Raw genomic sequence first — 21,121 nt, 5'->3', positions numbered from 1 at the left:
GTAAAAAATTGTGACTTGCGTTGCATGTAGTTAATAACTTATTAACTTTTAGGTTATAATTATATTTTTAAGATTCTCATTTTCTTTTTCATTTAAATTATAACATATTTAATTATATTTTCTTGTCTTAATGTGAAAATTCACTTCTTAATCATCAAAACTTTTATGTCTTTTTTAGTAAAATATTATTATTTATAAAACGATTATACATTTATATTTTTATTTTAACTTTTATAATTATAATTAAAACCTAAAATTATTTATAATTCGATGGTTTTTTTAAGTCAATATGTGATGGATATGTATATTTAGTTTTTTTATTTATAATTCGATAGTTTAGAGTTTGAATCTTGTACATCTTCATTGAAAATAGGTGCTAGTTAACTTACAAGGCTCTTGACAATATGTATATGTAATTAGTCCTACTTGCTACTGTATTATCACAAATGTTGGATACTTTTTTATTTTATATGGGCCATGTTAAAGAGTTTCCTTAGTAAAATTGTTAATAACCCATTTTAGTAAAGTTTTGACACTACTTTAATGGGAAATATATAAAATTGTCAAAAAAATTAATTAATTTTTTTTTTTTTTTACATAAAAAATTTCTAACAATACATTCTATACTAATGCTTTTAGGACATCCATTAACATTTCCCATTATATGTGCGTGTGTGTGTGGTTAAATGCCTTACAATTAAACAACGAAAATAAAAATATTTTGGCCTTTGAATTTTAATTTTTCTGCTTCTTTTTTTCCTATTTCTTTTTAATCAATATAATTTGAATGGGAGTAAGAGTTATTGATGACATTTCCATATAAATTCAATTTCTTATTGAAAATTTATGCATATTGATATATGCTAATGGATGCTTTCCTACATTTTTTATTTATTTATTGGAAGTCTTAAGGGAAAATGAAATGTAAGTCAGGAAAATAAAAACCTTTGAGATTTGAGTTGTCCCATAACTCTATAGGTTTGGTAATAGCAAAATGCCTATTGGAAATTCCCCAATTAACCCACAATTATGAAGAATAAGAGAAGTCATGGAGGACATATTTGCCAACTGATTTGGCATAGGAGAAAACAATAAATTATAAGACATGAGGGTAGACAACTTGTGGAGTACTGAAACTTCTGATGGAATTTAACCAAGAAAGAAGCAATAAGACAGGTTGAGATATGTTAGCATGGCAAGATTGCCTATAGTATATAGATGGTATCTGGGAGTAATTGAAGTGATTGTATTTGTAGCTGAGGTCAAGTCCCCGGAGGTGAACAAGGTGGGAAAAGCTGCCACTAGAGTTGCTGAGACCACATGCACAGAGACAACTCTTGCTAAGCTCAAGGCCAATCCTATGAGCAACAATTGCTATTTTTGCCTTTAAGCGTCCATGATGCAAACTTAGGCTAATCATCAGGACCTCCACAGGTGGAGTTGTTGATGATGAAAAATGGACCTCCACAATTTTCCAAGGTTCACCCAATTTGGTATCTTGAAGGTAAAAAACTTGTCTTGCTTAACTAGGAAGTATAAAAGGGTCATTTTCATACCACCGACTTGTAACATCAATGTTTGTGCAGTGTGCATCGGTTCTTATCGTTCTCCTTCGACCATTAGTACCAATATTGTACCAATCACACTGGAACAAAACAACTTTATGGCGAAACATATACTCCAATTCCCAAATTTTGCACACGTGACCATAGAAGTCGTGCATTTCTCCCTCATGATTCCCTTCGGTACATACACCACTGTTTTGGGTTACACGACGATTGTCTAGGTCCCTTGTATGGAACTTTACACCATTGACCATACAAACTGTGTACTCCTTCACATGTGGCTTAAGACCATTTGCTAATGACCATAACTATTAAGTAGCTTCTGGTGACTCGTTAACTTTCAATCTATTCATCTATAATGACATAACAAGTGATATTAATTAGTAAAAAGTAATGAAGAAACTTTTAAATATTTAATTTCTATTTGTGTGTGATTAAATTTCAAATGTCTTACACGTTCTCTGAACCAGTTGGGAAACTTTTGTCGTTGGATTTGAGTTATGATTTCTCCAGTAGGATTATGCAATGTGCTTTTGTGTTCACTGTTAAAAATAAGGTGATTTATTTTCAACTAAGCATTGCAGATAATATTCAAAACTTGATTAAACAATACATGCATATGAAATCACATACTTTAAATAAGACTCTAGCTCAGGACTATTGTACAATAAGTACCAATGAGCAATATCAAGCAATGCACGAGACAAGTTGCCATCATTCCGCCTACCACCTGTAGGTCAGGCAGTTTGTGAAAAAACTATCAATCCTTCGCTAGATTCACCTAAATCTTCATTTCTTTCTCTTCGATTATGCACAGTTTCAATCCCATCAATATACAAAGACCAGTTATTAATACATTCTTTGAGAATGTAAGCCTCTGCAATCAAACCTTCTGGTCGAGCTCAGTTTGAAACGTATCTTTTCAATTTTCCAAGATACCTACAAGGAAAAAATACGCACATTATGCGATTTTATACCACATGGGAAAATTTGCAATTGATGGATGCATCAAAGGATCTAATTACCTTTCAATAGGATACATCCACCGATATTGTACCGGGCCTCCTAGAATTGCTTCTCAAGGCAAGTGAACAGAAAGGTGGACCATAACATCAAAGAATGCTAGAGGAAAGAACCTCTCAAGCTTGCATAGTATAAGAACTATACGTTCTTCTAGTTTCTCCAATTCACTCCGCTTTAGGGTCCTTGAGCATAAGTCTTGGAAGAAGCTGCCTAACTCAAACAATACAATACTAATGTCTTTATGTGCAAACCCTCGCAACCCAATTGGAAGAATTTGTTGTAGTTGCACATGACAGTCGTGGCTTTTCAAACCAGATAATCTACCATTTTTTGCATTCACTGACCTTAATATGTTGGCTGCATAGCCATCCGGATACTTGACTGATTTAAAAAGTCATAAAAACCATCCCTTTCATTTGGGCTTAATGAAAAGGAAGCCCGAGGCTTGTCATATGATCCATCAGGATATTGTTTCAAATGCAACGTATGCCTAAAGTTCATATTTTGCAAGTTTATCCGTGCTTTGTCAATATCCTTATTTCTCCCCTCAATGCCCAACAAAGTACCATAAGCACTCTCACTAATGTTCTTCTCCACATGCATAACATCAATGTTGTACTTAAGCTTCTTATTCTTCCAATATGGAAGCTTGTACAAAATACTTACCTTTGACCAATTTGGCTCCCCAATGAGTTGTCTCTTCTTGTTACTTGGATGCTTTCCTAAAATTATATTTGGCATTCTATCTAGCTGCTCTTGTATTTTTCCCACTTGTAACTCTAAAGATCTCTTTCGTTTCTCTGATAAACCATTATGCAATTGACTATGTCTCCAACGATGTTCCATAGGTAAATAAACTCGATGGTTAATGAATTCAATTTTACTTTCCAAAGCTTCTGAATATGGTTCATCGTTGCAAGTGTAACAAGAATGATAACCCTTTATCCTCCACCCAGACACGTTACCAAATCCAGGGTAGTCATGTATTGTCTATAACAAAGTTGCACGCATTTGAAAATGCTCTTTATTATAAGCATCATAAGTTTCTACACCTTCTTCCCACAACTCTTTCAACTCATCAACTAATGGTTTCAAGTAAATATCAATCTCATTTCCCAATTGATGAGGACTAGGAATAAGCAAGGACAACAAAAAATATGGCTTTTTCATAACCAACCAAGGCGGTAGGTTATAGGGGATAAGTATGACAGGTCACATACTATAGTTATTGTTCATATTCCCAAAAGGGTTAAATCCATCTGTAGCCAATCTCAGCCTTACATAATCAAACTCCTTCCACTCCTTACTATCAGTCGGATGCCTCATTATTCCATCGTCCATACATTTGTCTATATACCATCTCATGTCCTTAGCTCTTTGGCCCAACATGTACAATCTCCTTAGTCTCGGTGTCAACGGGAAGTAACGCAATACCTTATGAGGAATCATCTTACCTTGGGCATGTGTATCCTTGTACCTAGGCGCTTCACACACCGGACATTTATCAAGGTTTTCATTTTCCTTCCAAAATAGTGCACAATCATTTTTGCATGCATCTATATGCTCGTATGACATGCCCAAGTCACGTAATATCTTCTTTGCTTCATAAGTTGACCTTGAAACTAAGTTACCTTTCGGTAAAACCTTTGTCAGCAATTCTAGCATCATATCAAGTCCCTTATTACTCAAGTTGGTCATTACTTTTACATTCAACATCTCAATAACATCAAGATACTATAATCAGTGTAACTCGGATACAACTCACGCTTTGCATCTTCCTCAAGTTTATCAAAATGACGCACCTCATCATCTTCGGTTGCATTTCTTGGTTCCCCTCTAATTCGGTCACCTACCAAGGCATCAATACCATCCATCTGATCACCATCCGACATTTCATTATCATGAATGTTCTCATTCAATACATGAGGTTCTCCATGATTATACCAATTAATGTAAGATTGCATAATCCCACGATGAAGCAAATAGATACGCACAGTATTAGGAGATTGTTGATAGTAATTCCCACAATGAATACACGGGCACGGAATATTACCACTCATGTCCACAACTACTCTTGCAAAATTAATAAATGCATTGACCCCTTCAATATATGGATGACTTAATCTGCCATCGGGTGTCTTACCCATTGTCATCCAACTTTTATCCATGTTTGACTACAATTACAAAATGAATGCTATTTTAGTAAAATAAGGACAACTCATGCATAATGTATTCTAACATCTAAATCCATAAGCTACTTAGATAAAGCTCTATCCTATTCATGAATGCACAAGTCTATATTAATACTTAAACAAATATACATTGCACACACAAATATACACTCCCAATATGCATTTAAACGACCTTATAACATCACGCAAGCCACCCGCTTGCTCCAACACAACAACCCACCACAAAGCCAATCACAAACATCACAACTATAATGCTTACAAGTATTGGAATTGAATAAAAGAACACAATTGCTACTAATCAACAAGTTTCATTCACATTTGCAAGAAATTAAAAACACTCCCAATATGAATTTAAATCACCTTATAAAACCATGCAAGCCACCCGCTTGCTCCAATACAACAACCCACCACAAAACAAATTTTCAACATCACAACTATAATGCTTACAAGTATTAAAATTGAATAAAAGAACACAATTGCTACTAATCAACAAGTTTCATTCACATTTGTAAGAAATTAAAAACACTCCTAATATGAATTTAAACCACCTTATAACACCATACAAGCCACTCGCTTGCTCCAACACAACAACCCACCACAAAACAAATTTTCAACATCACAACTATAATGCTTATAAGTTTTTAACTAAAATATACTTACTTTGCTCAAGCTAAGTTTACAACTTTCAGAAAAAATCCAAAGTTAACTTGTGTTTTTCACCTTGTTCCTCACAATTTCTTTAGCCACCAAAGAGAAAGAGAGCTGGAGATAAAAGAAAGTTTAACTTTTAATTAATCAAACAATCACAATGCATAAAATACGATTGCCTTTATCTACCTTGCTCCCTCATAGGCTCATAGCTGCAACTTAAACCACCTCACCCACTAGCTTCAAAACAAATAAGGTTATCCACGGCCACAGGCACATTCACAAGCAATTTTAGTCAAATGAACCCAATATGAAGATATCATCACACACGCATTTACACAATTCATCTAAAAAACCAGGCCCTTTCACTTAATCTGAAACACAATTACACACAACTAGCATATGAGGAAACATGGTAGTGCATTGCAAAGAACGCCAAAGTACAACAGAACCATCTTAACAGGCAATATAACTTTGTGGAGAAACCCAACAGTAAATTCCCCAACAAAACCATTCTATCACATAAATACCATCATCCAAAATCTCACCCTTCAATTTAATCTCATTAAAAAAGGACAGATATAAGAAAGCACATCGGACAAGTATGTAGAAGCAATAAAATTTATAAATAAATATATTTTAAAAAAAATCCAATGCAAAAAAAAAAAAAAAAAATCAGAATGGCATAAACAACAATTAGTTTATGACAATTAGTTGATACAAGTATAACTACTACATTAAGAATGGCATAAACAACAATAATTACAAAAACATGCAAACCTGTATACTAAACCAGAAACTGTGGCCATTTACTAAAACAGTTACTACTAGTTCCTGGTGGGTATACCATAAAGAGAAATATCACTTACAAAAGAAATTGAAAATAAAAAGAACACTTACATATAAAGCAAAAAGGAAAATGATACAATAAATCATCTGGTCATATACAGTTTTATCAAGTTATGTCTGAGTAGTTTTGGCCAAACAAACAACACTATATATGATATGTGGCCCAATTTCCTTTTGCCAGAGCACATGAACTCACACAATTTATTATTTGGCTGCACTAGTGTATTGTCAATACACAGTAACAAGACCATTGGACAATAATTGCGCAATAAAGTCCTACTCCATTTTTAGCCTTAAAGTGCTACAATAGGTTGCCTTTTCAGAAGCTTGGATGGAGGATCTTTGCTCTTCTCTAATTATACTATTCTCACAATTTCACGGTTAAAATTTTATTTTGTGCAGACATATTTTTATTACAGTAAAATTAGTAAAATACCCAAAAGAAAAGAGAAAATAAAAAAATAAATAAAAAGAGAGAATCTAGGGAAAATGAGTGGTGGACCCAGTTAACTAACAGCCATATTAGCCACATTAGCATTATTCTCTGGTTCTACTTCGACCATTGGCATTCAGTGACCAAAATGTTTTATTTGGCTGCACTATTGTATTGTCCAATGATCAATCACACTCTCACGAAACACACAGATTGACCAATAATTGCGCAACAAACTTTCTTTTCAAAAAAAAAAAAAAATATATATATATATATAAACTAACACGTTAGAATTTATCCTCAACCACAGTCACCAAAAATTACTTCAACAATCATCTATATCATCAAGAAACATAAAATAAATTTGACGTGTATTTCTTGTTATACACTCATGGGTTAGTTTATTTATTAAAAAATAATATAGGTAAAAATACAATTCTATATATATATATATATATATATATATAAAACCTTTAAAACGTGCATCTAACTTATAAGTCAAATAATCTTAAAAAAAAAAAAAAAAAAAAAAAACCATATAGCAGGCTTTGAACCCACAAATTTTATTAGTAATCATTTTTGGTAAAAGTATATAGGTAAATACTTATAATTTTTACAAAAACCAAATTATTTTTAACAAAAATTTTACCAACCAAAAAAAAATTTAGCTACATGAAAGATTGAATGAGCCCGAGTTTGGATTGAAAATGACCGATCGGGAAACTAAATCACAAGGAAGTGAAATCGGAAACGAAAATGGAAAATGAAACTTACATTCCAGATCAAACTTCGAATCGCCAGGAAAGGAGAAAGTGCTGTGAAGGCGAACGGTCGCCAGTTCAAAGGAATGCGAAGGGTTACCGGGAAGTCGAATGGTCGCCGATTCAAAGGAATGCAAAGGGTCGCCAGGAAGTTGAATGGTCGCCGATTCGAAGGAAGGCGAAGGGTCGCCGGTTCAAAGGAATGCGAAGGGTCGCCGGGAAGTTGAATGGTCGCCGGTTCGAAGGAATACGAAGGGTCGCCATTGAGCTTAATCGGCGACGGTTGGCTCTTAACGGAGCTTCATCGGCGATGGTTTGAGCTTCATCGGCGATGGTTTGAGCTTCATTGGCGACGGCTAAGCTTAATTGCGACGGTGGGAGCTCAACGGTGACGGTGGCTATGGCTCTTTGTTTTTTTTTTTTTTTTTGACCGAAATATGGCTCTATTGTTTACTATATAAATGTTTGTGGCTCTAAAAACTTTTGATGCATGTGCTGGGTATTGAAATTGGGCTTTGAAGTCTTTAGTGACGAATTCCAATTTCGTCACTAAAGACTGGGCTTTGTTAAGATTTTTAGAGACGAAATTCATATTTCGTCACTAAATTATACTTTTAGTGACGAATTATGATTTCATCACTAAAAACATATAAGTGCACAACTATTATTATTTTTAGTGATGAATCTTTTTCGTCACTAATTCTTCCTTATAGTGACTTAGTGACGAAAGGATTTTCGTCACTAATACTATCCATAGTAATACCTACAATGACAAAATATTTCGACACTAAAAATTTCAACTTTTAGTGACGAAATATTTCGTCACTATAGATTAATTAAATTTGCGCCAAAATTTCCATCTACTGGCGCCCATTTTTCAGATTACAATAGCATCTTTTATGTTTAAAACTCTTCGAAATGATTGAGCCAAGATTTAAAGACCATCAAGCAGATCTTCTTGCGCAATGTTATGCAGAAATGTCTTTTGGCATCAATTAAGCAAAATTTGCTGAATGGTAACTTTTTAGGGAAATTTTTGGTGAATAGCATGCATTTGAAGTTATTTAGTTATATAGTCTGTTTTTGGAACTCGAATTTGACAAACTCGAGTTCCAACCCAAAATCGACTTTACTAAACTTATGGTCCAACTAGTATAACTCTGATGTGGAATTAAAAAATAAAATAAAATAAATAAAAAATAAAAACCACGTGGAACTCGAGAGTTTAGTAAACTCAAGTTCCATGCCATTAAAAAAATTTACCTAGATGGAACTCAAGTTTAGTAAACTTGAGTTTCATTAGGACCTCCATAGGTGGAGTTTTTCAAGCTGCAAAAAAAATTAAAAAGGAATTCAATGAGAAAAGAATGGGAATGGGATCCAGTTAAACTTGCAATGAAAGAATAATAATTATTGCCTTGTCTGCTAACTTGGGATCTAGAAGGTGATGGTTGTGATGGATCTAGAATAATAATTATCCGATTCCCCCATCTCTTCTCTTTGTCAATTCCCTCAACAAGTTTGTAGCAGGGACTGGTAACCAAAAATCAAATATGCACTATGGCAAATTTCTTAATTCTAAAACTAAAAGTATATACAATTCTTTTAATCAAACATGTAAGATGTAAGCAAAAATATTTCGTACAAATTTATTGTTCATTCAATCCAAGCACCTCATTATATCACAGTTATAGTAATAATTCCAAAGCAAATGAGCTACCCTCCAATTATCATATACATGAGGTACAAATACAATAAACTACCATCCAAAGTTAAAAAGGAATTTTCCATTGCACCCAACACAATTTCATCTTTGGAAGAAATCTGTTACATTTTTCAACATTTTTATTTTGAAGCCACAGCCACCAAATGCAAAATTTCCTGATACATTTTATATGGCCTTACATTGCCTCACTTAATGCCTAGAGTAAAAGTACTACCTACACAACTAGTTGTTGACTTATGACCCAAATCCCTTTTCTCCATTTCAATTCGACACAAATAAAGAGAGCATTTCTCCATGATAGATGTACTCAAAATGATCATTCCATTTTGGAATATGGACTACATGTTCCACCCTCTAATTTTTTTCTACCTTGCCCTTCGCATCTATTTTATGCAATTCGCGATCAGTATTAACATCAACGAGTTGTTCCTACTTTAGCCCAAATTGTTGGAGGACACGATCAAGTAGGTGGAACTCTACAAGACAAAAATATATAAGTGAAATTTTCAACCTCCACACATTACTTCCCTTGATGCGAAAATTAGGAGGAAGGCGGCTCAATTCATCCACATATGGCTCCCACTTAATCTACAGTAGCCACCAATAAAAGTAACCACGTCAAGCAATTTTGTTATAATTTGCATAACTAGTACAATAGTGGGCAATGAAATACTTTTTTATGATTTTGATATGATGAGTGTAATTTCAAAGACATAAATTGATATAAACATCGTGTAAAAACAAGTATTATACTTGGTCAAGCCATGTCATGGCAATTTGATTGCCATATGCGGAAAGCACGTGTGTGAGAGTGTTCTTTGTACACTTAGCCCCTGCCCAACTACAAGCACGTAACATAGCTTGGTCATTGGTTTTTTACTTGCAACTGGAATAATAAAACAATTGTGGCATAATACATCTAATGATAGCACAATAATTATGCAATATATACTTACTTCATGGCAAGATGAATTGGTGGTGGTAGTGGACTATAAACACCCTCTGGTGGGGGGACCTTCCGTGGGGACATATGTGGGAACCTGGCATATATCCACAATTGGACTAGAATCAATGCTCCACCAATTAGCTTTGCTATCTTTTCGGTTGCCTTGCACAATTTTCTGTATAACCATGATAGGGCTGCACTACCCTAACTATACTTGGGTGGATTATGAAGGTTCTGCATGAACTCTAACCACATGAGATGGACCCTATCTCTGGACTTGTCAACAAATACCATATCCCCTAGTAGGGCTAGTATATATTAGTGAGCATACTAATGAACCTACATCTCATTGGCATCCAGAGGCAACGATTATTCAATTCAATCAACAAGCACTTTTATTTGAATCCTTGACCATCTAGCACGATTTTAATTTCATCTGGAATTTGAATTCCAAGCATTTCAGCACACATAGTTTTCCAAGTTCTTTTAGTGGACCTAACCATTGCCTCACCCTTGATGGGCATCCTCATTATAACTTCCACATCTTGCAACGTGATCGTCATCTCACCATGTGGAAGGTGGAAGAATGGGTCTCTAGGCGCCATATCTCTATAAATGCAGTGATCAATGCATGATAAAGCTTTATGGATGGGACCATGTGCAGAAGCTCTAAACCAAGCAACCTCACAATGGCAATCACATGCTCATATACCATAGGATCTCAATGTGTCAACTCTTCATGGTGACATCGACAACTTTAGTGTGCCAGGAGGATCCTAAAAATGTTATAACAATAGATAAATATCTTATACTTCAATCAAGTACATAATATGCCATTAAAGAACAACTCAACATCCAAAAGCAAAAGTATAATCTATAAGTTTATTTTCAAATCAATTTCAGTTGTGATGAATTTATTTATTACTACTTTAAATTTATAAAAAACTAGTGTGATTGCTCCTTCAAAGGCTACAAAGCACAAAACTCATGATGGAATTCTTTATCTTGAATTTTGAAGCTAGGCAACTTCTCACACAAAAACTATGTTGTAGTGGTAAATTAAACAACCATAGTACTTAACTACTCAAATTTATCATAGCATGGGGAGGAAAAAAAGTCAAATGAGAACATCACATATCAAGTCTAAAAGGAATTTAAGATACATCACCAATTTAGGAGGGAAAGGGAAGATGGTGGGAGTAAATCTACAACCCAATAGTTTCATAATGCAGCATGTATGAGAAAACATATTATAAATATGTGAACTGATATATGTATTCTTGTAAACAGTGTTACTTTAGATGCAAAATGATATCCTACTCCTTGTTAGTTTCCATGGATGTGGACAAAGGTTTAAACCAAATAGATTCACAATGGAGAAAAATGTTAAAATCCCGAGCGCCAAAAAAAATATCAAAACAATGTAAAATATAATTTTAAAGTCGTAAAGAAAATAAAATTAAATCTCCTATGGGTTATTCATGTCAGTTTTCTTTTATCACTTCACAAAAAAGTTAATAAATCACCAAATACCATTATACGAAAATTTTTACCTGACCTCCAGGGTTCTAAAGTAACTCAAATCGATAATTCACTTGTTCCATCAAAATGCTACGATCAATGGATCCAAGATCTACTGTCATGCTGCAAAAAGTTTTTATGTCATATCAGATAGAAATAAAAGAGAGGAAAAAGAGAAGACACAGAATATATGCATAAATGAGCCAAGTATGAGAGGAAAAAGAGAAGACACAAGATTTAATTTAAACCATACAATATAAAATATTGACTAAAATCCTTTAAATTTACAACATTAATAATTAAAGTAATAATTGAAAATAATGCATATGACTGACATTGCATAATCTTTTAAGGAATCATAATTGACCCAAAAAAAAAAAAAAATTTGGGACTGAAATGCTTGGTTGTTGTCAAAATAATCAAAGTCATCCAAAAACTCAAAAACTACCCAAATATAATTTATACTACCTAGATATTAATTTTCCACACTTAAAAACCACAAATCTTCACATTTATCTAATAGAATAGCGTACCCATATATCTAGTCCATAACCCATTCAATCAATTATATCCTAACAAAATTAAAGGAATTCCTCAAAAAACCCAAAAAAAATTATTTAGAACCCAAAACATATTTACAACAAAACCCTAACAAATTTCACAAATAAGTACGATAAAAAAGATCGAGCTTGCCTTGTTTTCTAATGGAGTGCCACTGCTTGTCACAGCCGTTGAGAGGCCGTCGTCCATTGAGCAAGAGGTAAAGGATGACATAGTGGTGGAGCAAATAAAAGAGACTAAGAGAGGAGGCATTAAGAGAGATGAGGGACTGAGGAAACTGAGGAAGACGCTGTACTTTGTGTGTGTGTGTGTGTGTGTGTGAGAGAGAGAGAGAGAGAGAGAGATTGTTATGTGACTTGGGAAAAATAAAAAAAATTGCAAGATGTATACTACTAGAACTTGAGCGTAGTAAACTTGAGTTCCATTTTTTTAAAAAATTATCTGCATGGAACTCAAGTTTAGTAAACTTGAGTTCCATTTGGGTAAATTTTTTAACGACATGGAGCTCGAGTTTACTAAACTCGAGTTCCATGTGATTTTTTTTCTTAATTCCACATCAGAGTTATACTAGTTGGACCTCGAGTTTAGTAAAGTCGATTTTGGGTTGGAACTCAAGTTCCAAAAAGAGTCTACATAACTAAATAACTTCAAACGCATGCTATTCACCAAAAAATTTCCTAAAAAGTTACTGTTTAGCAAAATTTTCCCATCAATTAGCAAGGGTGGCAATTGGGTGAGTTGGGTCAATTGTGGGTTTCGTCATAAATGGGTTGGACACACATTTATCCATTAACCCATTTATTATTCGTTTAAATATAGATTAAATACTCATTTACCCCACCAAACCCATTTAATCTGATGGGTATCCAATCTATCCATTTAACCAATTATTAAACACAAACACAAACACAAACACACACACACACACACACACACACATACTTACAAAGAGTAAAAACATGTAAAATTACCCAAATTCCTTGCAACTTTAAATGACCAAATTAACTTTGGTCCCTCTAAAAATTTTGCTCAAATTTGAGGCATTTGATTTTTCAAATCTAAAGGATTTGATTGTTCTAATGTGAATTTGTGTTCTTTTTACAGGAGATAGTTTTCATGGCAGAAAGGAACTGGCGATGATTTTTTTTGGGAAGTAGAGGAATGTGTTGAAGAGTGGTTAGGGTTCCAACGAGCCTTCGCCAGTGTCAATGGTAGTGGTAATGGTCTAGTGATCAAATCAGTCAATGCCTTGCTTCTCCATCCCAATCAGCTTACTCTCTTCCCAACTAAGGATCTCTCTCTCTCTCTCTCTCTCTCTCTCTCTCTCTCTCTGTGTTTGGCTTCTAAGAAAACGTGAAAAACATGAGTTTTGGTTTTAGTTTTTTTTTCTTTTAAAGTTCTAATTTTAGATTTTAGATGGATACAATGGTTAACCAGTGGGTTTCCCATTAACACTCATTTAACTTGACTATCCAATGAGTATTTACTCATTTAACCCAAATAATTAATTGGGTTAGGTTCAGACTTATCAAAATTAAGTGGATCATGAATGGGTTAATGAGTTTGGGACAAAATTGCCACCCCTAATTATGAGCGTGTCTCACTTTAGTTCACGCCATCTACGTAAATTGTGGGGGTAGACATGGCATACTGCCCTGTTTCATTAGTAGAATTTTTTTGTCTTTTTTATCCTTCAAGTCTCTCACAGGTTGGAGTTTAAAGGGACTTAAAGGCTACGTTCCCTTCTCAACAACCGGGCATGTTCTAGGTGGTAATCCAGTTGTTAAATTCGTCAACACCTTTTTCAAGATTTGTAGACTTCCTCCTTATCTTAATAGGATTAAAATGGTACTCATACCTAAGTCAATAACCTTGAAATTATTACGCAATTTCTGACCTACCATCCTTTGCAATGCATTATACAAAGTTCTTTCGAAATTACTAGGGAATCGGTTTAAATATTTTTTGGATGATATTATTCACCCATCACAATCACGATTTGTACCTGAAGGCAAGGCTAAAGAATTGTTGGTTAGGAAATGATCCATTTGATAAAGAATAAGTAAGGGTGATATAGGAATTTTATTTCCTGTAAAAATGGACTTGGATAAAGCTTAAGATAGACTTGAATGGTCCTTTTGTGAGAATTGAGACCTGAGGGGCCACTAATATCTCTTTCAACTTTGTATGGATGAGTTTGTTTTTACTTGATCAAGAGGATCAAGAGATGAGGAGAATATATAACTTTTTAAAGTATCACATTTTTTTTTAATTAAGTAAGAATATACTTGTATACGATAAACTAAATATGCTAAATAAGCATATGAAAATAAATTTGATCCAAAGGCACATCTATATATATAAATATATATATATATATATATATATATTAATAGGTAAAGCTGAGAGAAAATCCAGTTAGATTTCAATTGGATTCTCAATTTTGCATCACTTGTCCTATCCAAAACTCAAATAAATAAATAAATAAATAATCTAATTAGATTATATATTGGAGTCCAATTTTGTGCCAAAATAAATGATGCATCAATATTGAACACAGAAGCCAAGAAAGCCACAATGATGGTGCTCATTAGCCTAAGCAAGAACATCTCACCTGCACACTTTTATTGGTGAACTCAATAGAGTCTGGAACTCTTCTAAACTAATACCACTACCAGAACTGAGGAGTCCAACGAGAAAGACTTTAAAAGTAAAACCTCATCTCCTCCTCCTAATTCCATATCGTCACCCCATGTCTCCTCCTTCTTTTCTCGCAACCTCTACCAACTAGATCCACACAATGCCCTCTCCTCCTCCTTTTGGATTTCTCAGAGCAAGCCTAGGTTCAAACACAATGTTCAATCCCACTCTTCCTTGCTTCACATTCTCGTACATTACCGCTTCATTGGCGCCTCCAAGAAGATTCCAATCTCAATGATCAGTTCTTGTCGTTAACCTGATGATGTTGCCTTTGTCTTGGACTTCCTATGCTACATGAATCGCCAAAAAAAGATAAAATTTTAGTTTCAGTTCTCTTCAGAGCTATAACATGCTATGAATGAGACTTTTTAGGTTACTCCAAGCAAGCCAAAATGGTTTAAGTTATGTATCATAGATCCCACTTCTACAAACACACATAGACACACAAACTAGAGTCCATTAGAAGTAAGACTTTTTTATTAAAAAAATGTGCATATATCTATGTACATAACTCTTTAGCTTTTGGATGGGGATCCAATATGTATTGGGTTGATGCTATGCTATATGTGTATTTTGTAAAAATATGAATTAGATACGGTAATAACATTTGGTTTGAAAATAAAGCAGAAATGTCAGAATCCATGCACAAATTGCGATTCTTTTAAAGACATTTTCTGGCAGCATTGCTGTATTTTGGTGATTTGAGAATCATTAAAATGTGTCTTAACAAGGGTTATTTTGTATTTATCTAATGTAACCATGGTTTTTCATGTGGATATCATTTAAATAGATGAAAAGTTCAAATGGATAAAACCTTGTGGAATAATTTATTGTAATTTATTTCTATCATTATTATCACAGTGACACAGCCACATGAGTTTCATGTTGGCCAGAGAAAGATAGAACAATTTTTGGTTATTTACATTAAATTTTGTTGTAAGAGATGTTTGATTCATATTGCTTTTTTCTTTTTTCTATTTGTATTTTGGATGTAAATTGTATTCCTTTTGTTAAAAATTTATTTTTAAAAATTATCAACATGAAAAAAAAAATTAATAATTATCAAACATGTTAAGTCCTAATTTCTGTGAAAGGCACAAATAATTATCAAACACATTCGGTAGATTATTAAAAACTATACAGCTCCCATACAACACCATAACTTAGATTCTAACGATGAATTTGTTAAAAAAAATATTTCAGTAATTAATCAAGGTATGACACCAATGAGTTTCTTTTTTTATAGACTTTCAACCTATGATGTCAACTTCTAATAATTGTGCTCAATATCATCAAACCAAAGCATCAATCAGTTTTTCATTTAGGCGAAAAATGAACCCCAGATCTCTTATTCAACCATCAAAGATTTTACCAGTTGAGTTAACTGAAACCCATAGCACCGAGGAGTTTTAAGGTTAAAAAGACCTAATTAGTGGAGATCAATGGTTTTGTATAGAACTTGCTTCCTATTAAATTTTGATGGTGTACAAAAATGGAATCTATCTTTTAGCTTCCAAATAGTAAAAGTTATGCAAGCAAATTATAGGCATTAGCTTAGCAAGAGGTTGAACCATGGTATCAAAATCATAGTGTCCCCTATGCCAAGTAAAAGGATGATTGAATGTGCTAGCTTGATGATAACACACACAAGTTTCATTTGAATTTGTTCTTAGCTTCACTGTACATTACAGCTCCAACAATTGTGAGCCTGTAGCTTGCCATCCCAATAATTGAAATTTGGTTTTTAACTATCAAAATTGAAACACCACAGCAACAATAATCTCATAGGTTGATGAAGCATTCTATAAACTATAGCTTATAGTAATATCTCAATTACAAAAATTTTAAAAAAAAAAAAATCTACTAAATAAGAAATTAAAAATAAACCAAGATTTCTTTGAATCTTTTTTTTTTTTAATAGCTTTTAGTGTGTTTGGATTAAGATTTTGTTAATTTGTTAAAAGTGAAAAAAAATATAATCATATATATTAGATTAAGTTGAAGTACAATTTTAGAATTCAAATCAAATCAAATTAATTTCTAATTATAGTTTAATTTTGTGCTATGTGTCCAATTTGATTTTTAGATGTTGGTGTCAAGTTACCTCCATTCATAATGCTCAATGTGGAAACCAAATCTACCAAGATGAACATCTTGGATCCGTTTGGATACAACTTATTTTTGCTGAAATTGAAAACTGAAAATACTGTAACAAAATAACTTTTTCATGTGTGGAAAATTACTATTCGCTCTGTTTTTTACCATTCATAAGCCTAAAATCACTGTTCATGGACAATTAACAGGGACAGACGGGCGTCCAGGAAAAAAAAAAAAAAAGCTGAAATGCGCGGTTTGAAAACGCAGACTTTAAAACGCTGGGACCTGCCGATACCATGCGCGGCTTGAAAACGCAGACTTTAATAACTGATCAAATTCTTCGGTTCTGCATGCAAGCATGATGGGGCCTTGTATCTTTGGTTCAAGCTCATCTGCTTGTGACTGCACAATCAATTCTTGAAATGCTGGTAATGATAGATACTTCACTGGAATTTCTTATCTCTTCTTCTCTTCTCCCACGTACAGACCTATGTAACCTTTCGGAACTTTACGGGTCTTGGAGCTTTTTGTAGAGTCAATTCGATTGTACGAGTTCTTGGAATGATTTAAACCTATTTTTTTAATGAACATGCTGATTTTCCTACGAACAAAGGTACAAGAGAGTGAATGCTAAAGGAGATTGTGAATGCTAAAGTAGATAGAAAAGCAGATGCTAATTAAAGGAGGTAGTGAATGCTAAAGGAGATTGTGTATATTAAAAGAAATTTTTGTGAAAGAGATAGTTAACTAGTAATATTAAAAGAGTTCCACTATATATAGACTCCTAACCTTTGTGACAAATTCATATACAAACTCACCTCATTGGAACACACTACAACTCAAAAAATACACGGTCTGGGTGAAAATTTTGGAGTCAACTGACTTTTTCATGTTAAAAATCACAAATATATATTGATTTGTAAAACAAGTTCGCCCTCCACGATTAATTTGACCATAACAGTTATGTCAAACTTGAGATTTGAGCATGCATGCCTTGTGGCATCAGCCCCATGGAAAAAAAAAACTAGTAATCTAACTTATTGAAATAGGTTATTACTTATTCCTGAAAAATGTGTTACAAGACTTTTTGCCCTTAATTATTTTTTAGAGATGCTAAGTCTACAATATTTTTACAATATTTTCACAACAAATTATAGGTGATTAGTTGTTATTGGTTCAAATTTAAACTTAACACTAAGATTACTTTTTTGCCCCCACAATAACAACCAGTAACAATTTACTACTTAAGATTTAATTTGTTATAAAAATATTGTAGACATATCATTTCCCATTATTTTTCTATTCTATTTTTTTTTTCTAAAGTAGTATATTATATTGTTGCCTTAGGCCAACTCATGTACTTATCTCCACAGTCAACACAGCGGCAGAAGATATAAATGATAAGATCTAGAAATCCATTCTAATCCACATTCAGTTGGTCGTCGTTAAATTCTAATTTGTAATTATTATTCAAGAAGTTTTTAATGGTTTAGTCTACTGGATGGAAATTTAGAAATGTTGGCTTTGGCTTGAATTTCAACGGCTGATGAGTGGACTGATTAAAAAAAAAAAAAGTTTTTTTTTTTTTTTTTCAGAGTAAACAATAAATTAAAATTGTGCTTGCCAATTAAAGCACGAGTGATTTAAAGAGTAATACTTTGAAGTTTGAAGACAAAAAATGGTTTATGATTAGTTCAAAATTTATTTCATATCAACCCCTCTTTAATTAATACTACTTTTATTAATTAAAGAATGATTTTTTTTTTTTTTTTGTCATTAAAGTTATTGTAACCTTTTTTTTTTTTTTTATACAAAATAAAAAAGTATATATATATATATATATATATATGTGTGAAGTTCATTCCTGAAGACTTGAACTCCAACCCTTATTTACTTGACAGTAACTCTATCAACTACCCTTACTTTAACCTATGGTTCTGCTCCATGATCGATAATTGCTTTTTATTATCAGGTCAAGACCCAAATCAATTTTTGAGATAAAATCTTATATCTCTTGTTCGATGACCAATAACTTTATAAGTTGAGTTAACTAGAACTTACATTTTTAATTTAGTAGCCTTGTGACTTTTACTAAACAACTAGCTTGTAACCCCATGCATATACATGGATACAGTTAAAAATATACAATAAGATGTATTATATAATTCCTATATATATAATACAATAAATACTATTGATAGTCATTTTTATATTTTGTTAACTCTTTAAAAAAATTTGTAAGGATATTATTAGGTATAAAATGTAAATTGTCCAAGTTTTTTTTTTTTTTTAATTTATTATGAAGTACAATTTTTTTTTTTTTTACGATTCATTTATTCTAGACTCTTTGATTTTTGTACTTAATAACTCATTTAGATGAATATTTATGATGTGATCTCACATTTGATTCTAAAATTAAGAAATGAAACTCTTTAAGAATAATAAATTAAGACACATGGCGCAAAATTGGAACTATAATTTAGAATTCTAATTTGAGTTTTTATCAGCGTCACCTATTATTATATATATAGATATAGATTGGACACCCATATTTTTAATTCGTTAGCTTTGCTTCCAATTTAAATGTTTCACATTCAAAGCTATCATGTAATTTATTTAATGAATACAAATCTTTTGTCTCATTTTTTGGATTCCATTAATCATGATATGCTATGTATTTTATTTTTTGCCATTTTAAACCTTGAATAAGGGTTTTTTTTTCCTATTTTAAAATTTGTTTATTTTATAAGAAAAATCAAATAAATATATAGTAAGTTATGATTATGGAGTATAAATTAAGTAGAATATAAAATTAAAATGGGACAAGTTATTTATATTTTGATTTATCCAATCGAAATCCTTTGTTGTCTGTCCTCAGCACATTTAATTTGTAGGGACTCTTTTGAGTGCTGTAGGGCTACTAATAATTGTATCATATTGATTCTTAAAAGAAAATTGTATTGTATCAATCTTATAAATTAATCTATTATTTTTAAACACATGTGAGAAAAAAAGAAGTAATTACAAATTATTTAATATGTGATTGATGTGATACCAATTATAATTACTATCACATTATTTTGTAAGCATTTTATAAAAAATTGAGAATGTGAAACTTCTTTCTCTCTCTCTCTCCCCAAATTGACAGCCCGGATTTGAGTGACAGACAACCTCGGCAAAAATTAATCAAGTTGCATTCTTATGAACATGAAAAAGGTCCATATAAAAATTTTAAATGGAAGTCAAATTTGATGAAAGAATTGAATTAGATTGTGTTATTATTCCACAAATCGTGTGAGTGACGAAATTTTTTGATGAACACATGAGTGACGAAATTTGATACGGCAATGGAATAATATTATATCATAATCTTTGTCTACTGCTTATATTGCGACTCAATAGTAAAACATATATTTCACATGTCACTACCAAAACGCGTTGGCAAGTAGTATCCAGAGACTTTGGACAAAATCAAACTATTTGGTGATCTGACATTTTCCTTTTGCAAGATATGGGAGTCGAATCAATGACTCGCCGGAGTAGAGTGGTGCCGCAACCAAAACTCACTCCCAACTGTTGCATCTATCAATATTATTTGACATAGGATACAATCTACAAAACTATTTTTGTAGTTTATTAATTATGATTTTTTTTATTCAATTTTTGTAATTTTTGGTTTATGATATTTATTTTGTTGATTTTAGGTATTTTTAATGTTTTTTTAAAGCCAAATTAGGTTCCTATTATGATTAAGTATTAATTAGGATTTCTTTTAAAATATATTTTTTTTGTTTATCAAGTTTTACGAAACCCTTTAAATAGGCCTCCAAGTTAGTAACAATTAAGATTCAGTTTACTAAAATTATAGAGTTTCCTTTATTATTTCTCTAGTGGATTTTGTACTCCTTTCTCTTTGTGGATTTGAGGAACTCTTGTAGTTTCAAGGTTATATTCTTGAAACAAAATCTTGTTTTGTTTCTTATCGTTTCCGCGCTGCATTTCCACAATTGAATCTTGGGAATATGATTTCATTAAGTACCTAGGCAAAACAGTTACACATGTAAATAAGTATACATAGATTACAATAAGCTCAAAATAA

General features: G+C 32.5%; 1 protein-coding gene and 1 long non-coding RNA gene across 2 annotated transcripts; both read right to left on the bottom strand.

The window, feature by feature from the left end:
• Nucleotides 1-2,933: 2,933 nt before the first annotated feature.
• Nucleotides 2,934-4,286, bottom strand: LOC115961784. Its single transcript, XM_031080706.1, has 2 exons — nt 3,870-4,286; nt 2,934-3,578 (listed from the first exon to the last, which is right to left on the bottom strand). Exons 1-2 carry the CDS (start codon nt 4,284-4,286, stop codon nt 2,934-2,936), a joined length of 1,062 nt encoding a protein of 353 aa, XP_030936566.1.
• Nucleotides 4,287-9,243: 4,957 nt separating this feature from the next.
• Nucleotides 9,244-10,450, bottom strand: LOC115962087. The gene is made up of 2 exons (XR_004085350.1): nt 10,154-10,450; nt 9,244-9,785 (listed from the first exon to the last, which is right to left on the bottom strand). It is a non-coding gene; the product is annotated as an uncharacterized LOC115962087 (long non-coding RNA).
• Between the last annotated feature and the right edge of the window lie 10,671 nt (nt 10,451-21,121).

Source organism: Quercus lobata, chromosome 9, assembly GCF_001633185.2.
Source record: "Quercus lobata isolate SW786 chromosome 9, ValleyOak3.0 Primary Assembly, whole genome shotgun sequence".
Taxonomy (NCBI): Eukaryota; Viridiplantae; Streptophyta; class Magnoliopsida; order Fagales; family Fagaceae; genus Quercus; species Quercus lobata.
The sequence above is the reverse complement of the archived record's forward strand: the minus strand, read 5'-3'. Positions and strand labels throughout refer to the sequence as shown.

Excerpts from the sequence above, each read along its gene's own strand:
- LOC115961784 (XM_031080706.1), bottom strand. The coding sequence starts at position 4,286 with ATGACCAACTTGAGTAATAAGGGACTTGATATGATGCTAGAATTGCTG. Across the intron at positions 3,579-3,869 it reads AGTGGAAGGAGTTTGATTAT|ACAATACATGACTACCCTGG; the intron begins GTAAGGCTGAGA and ends ACTTTGTTATAG.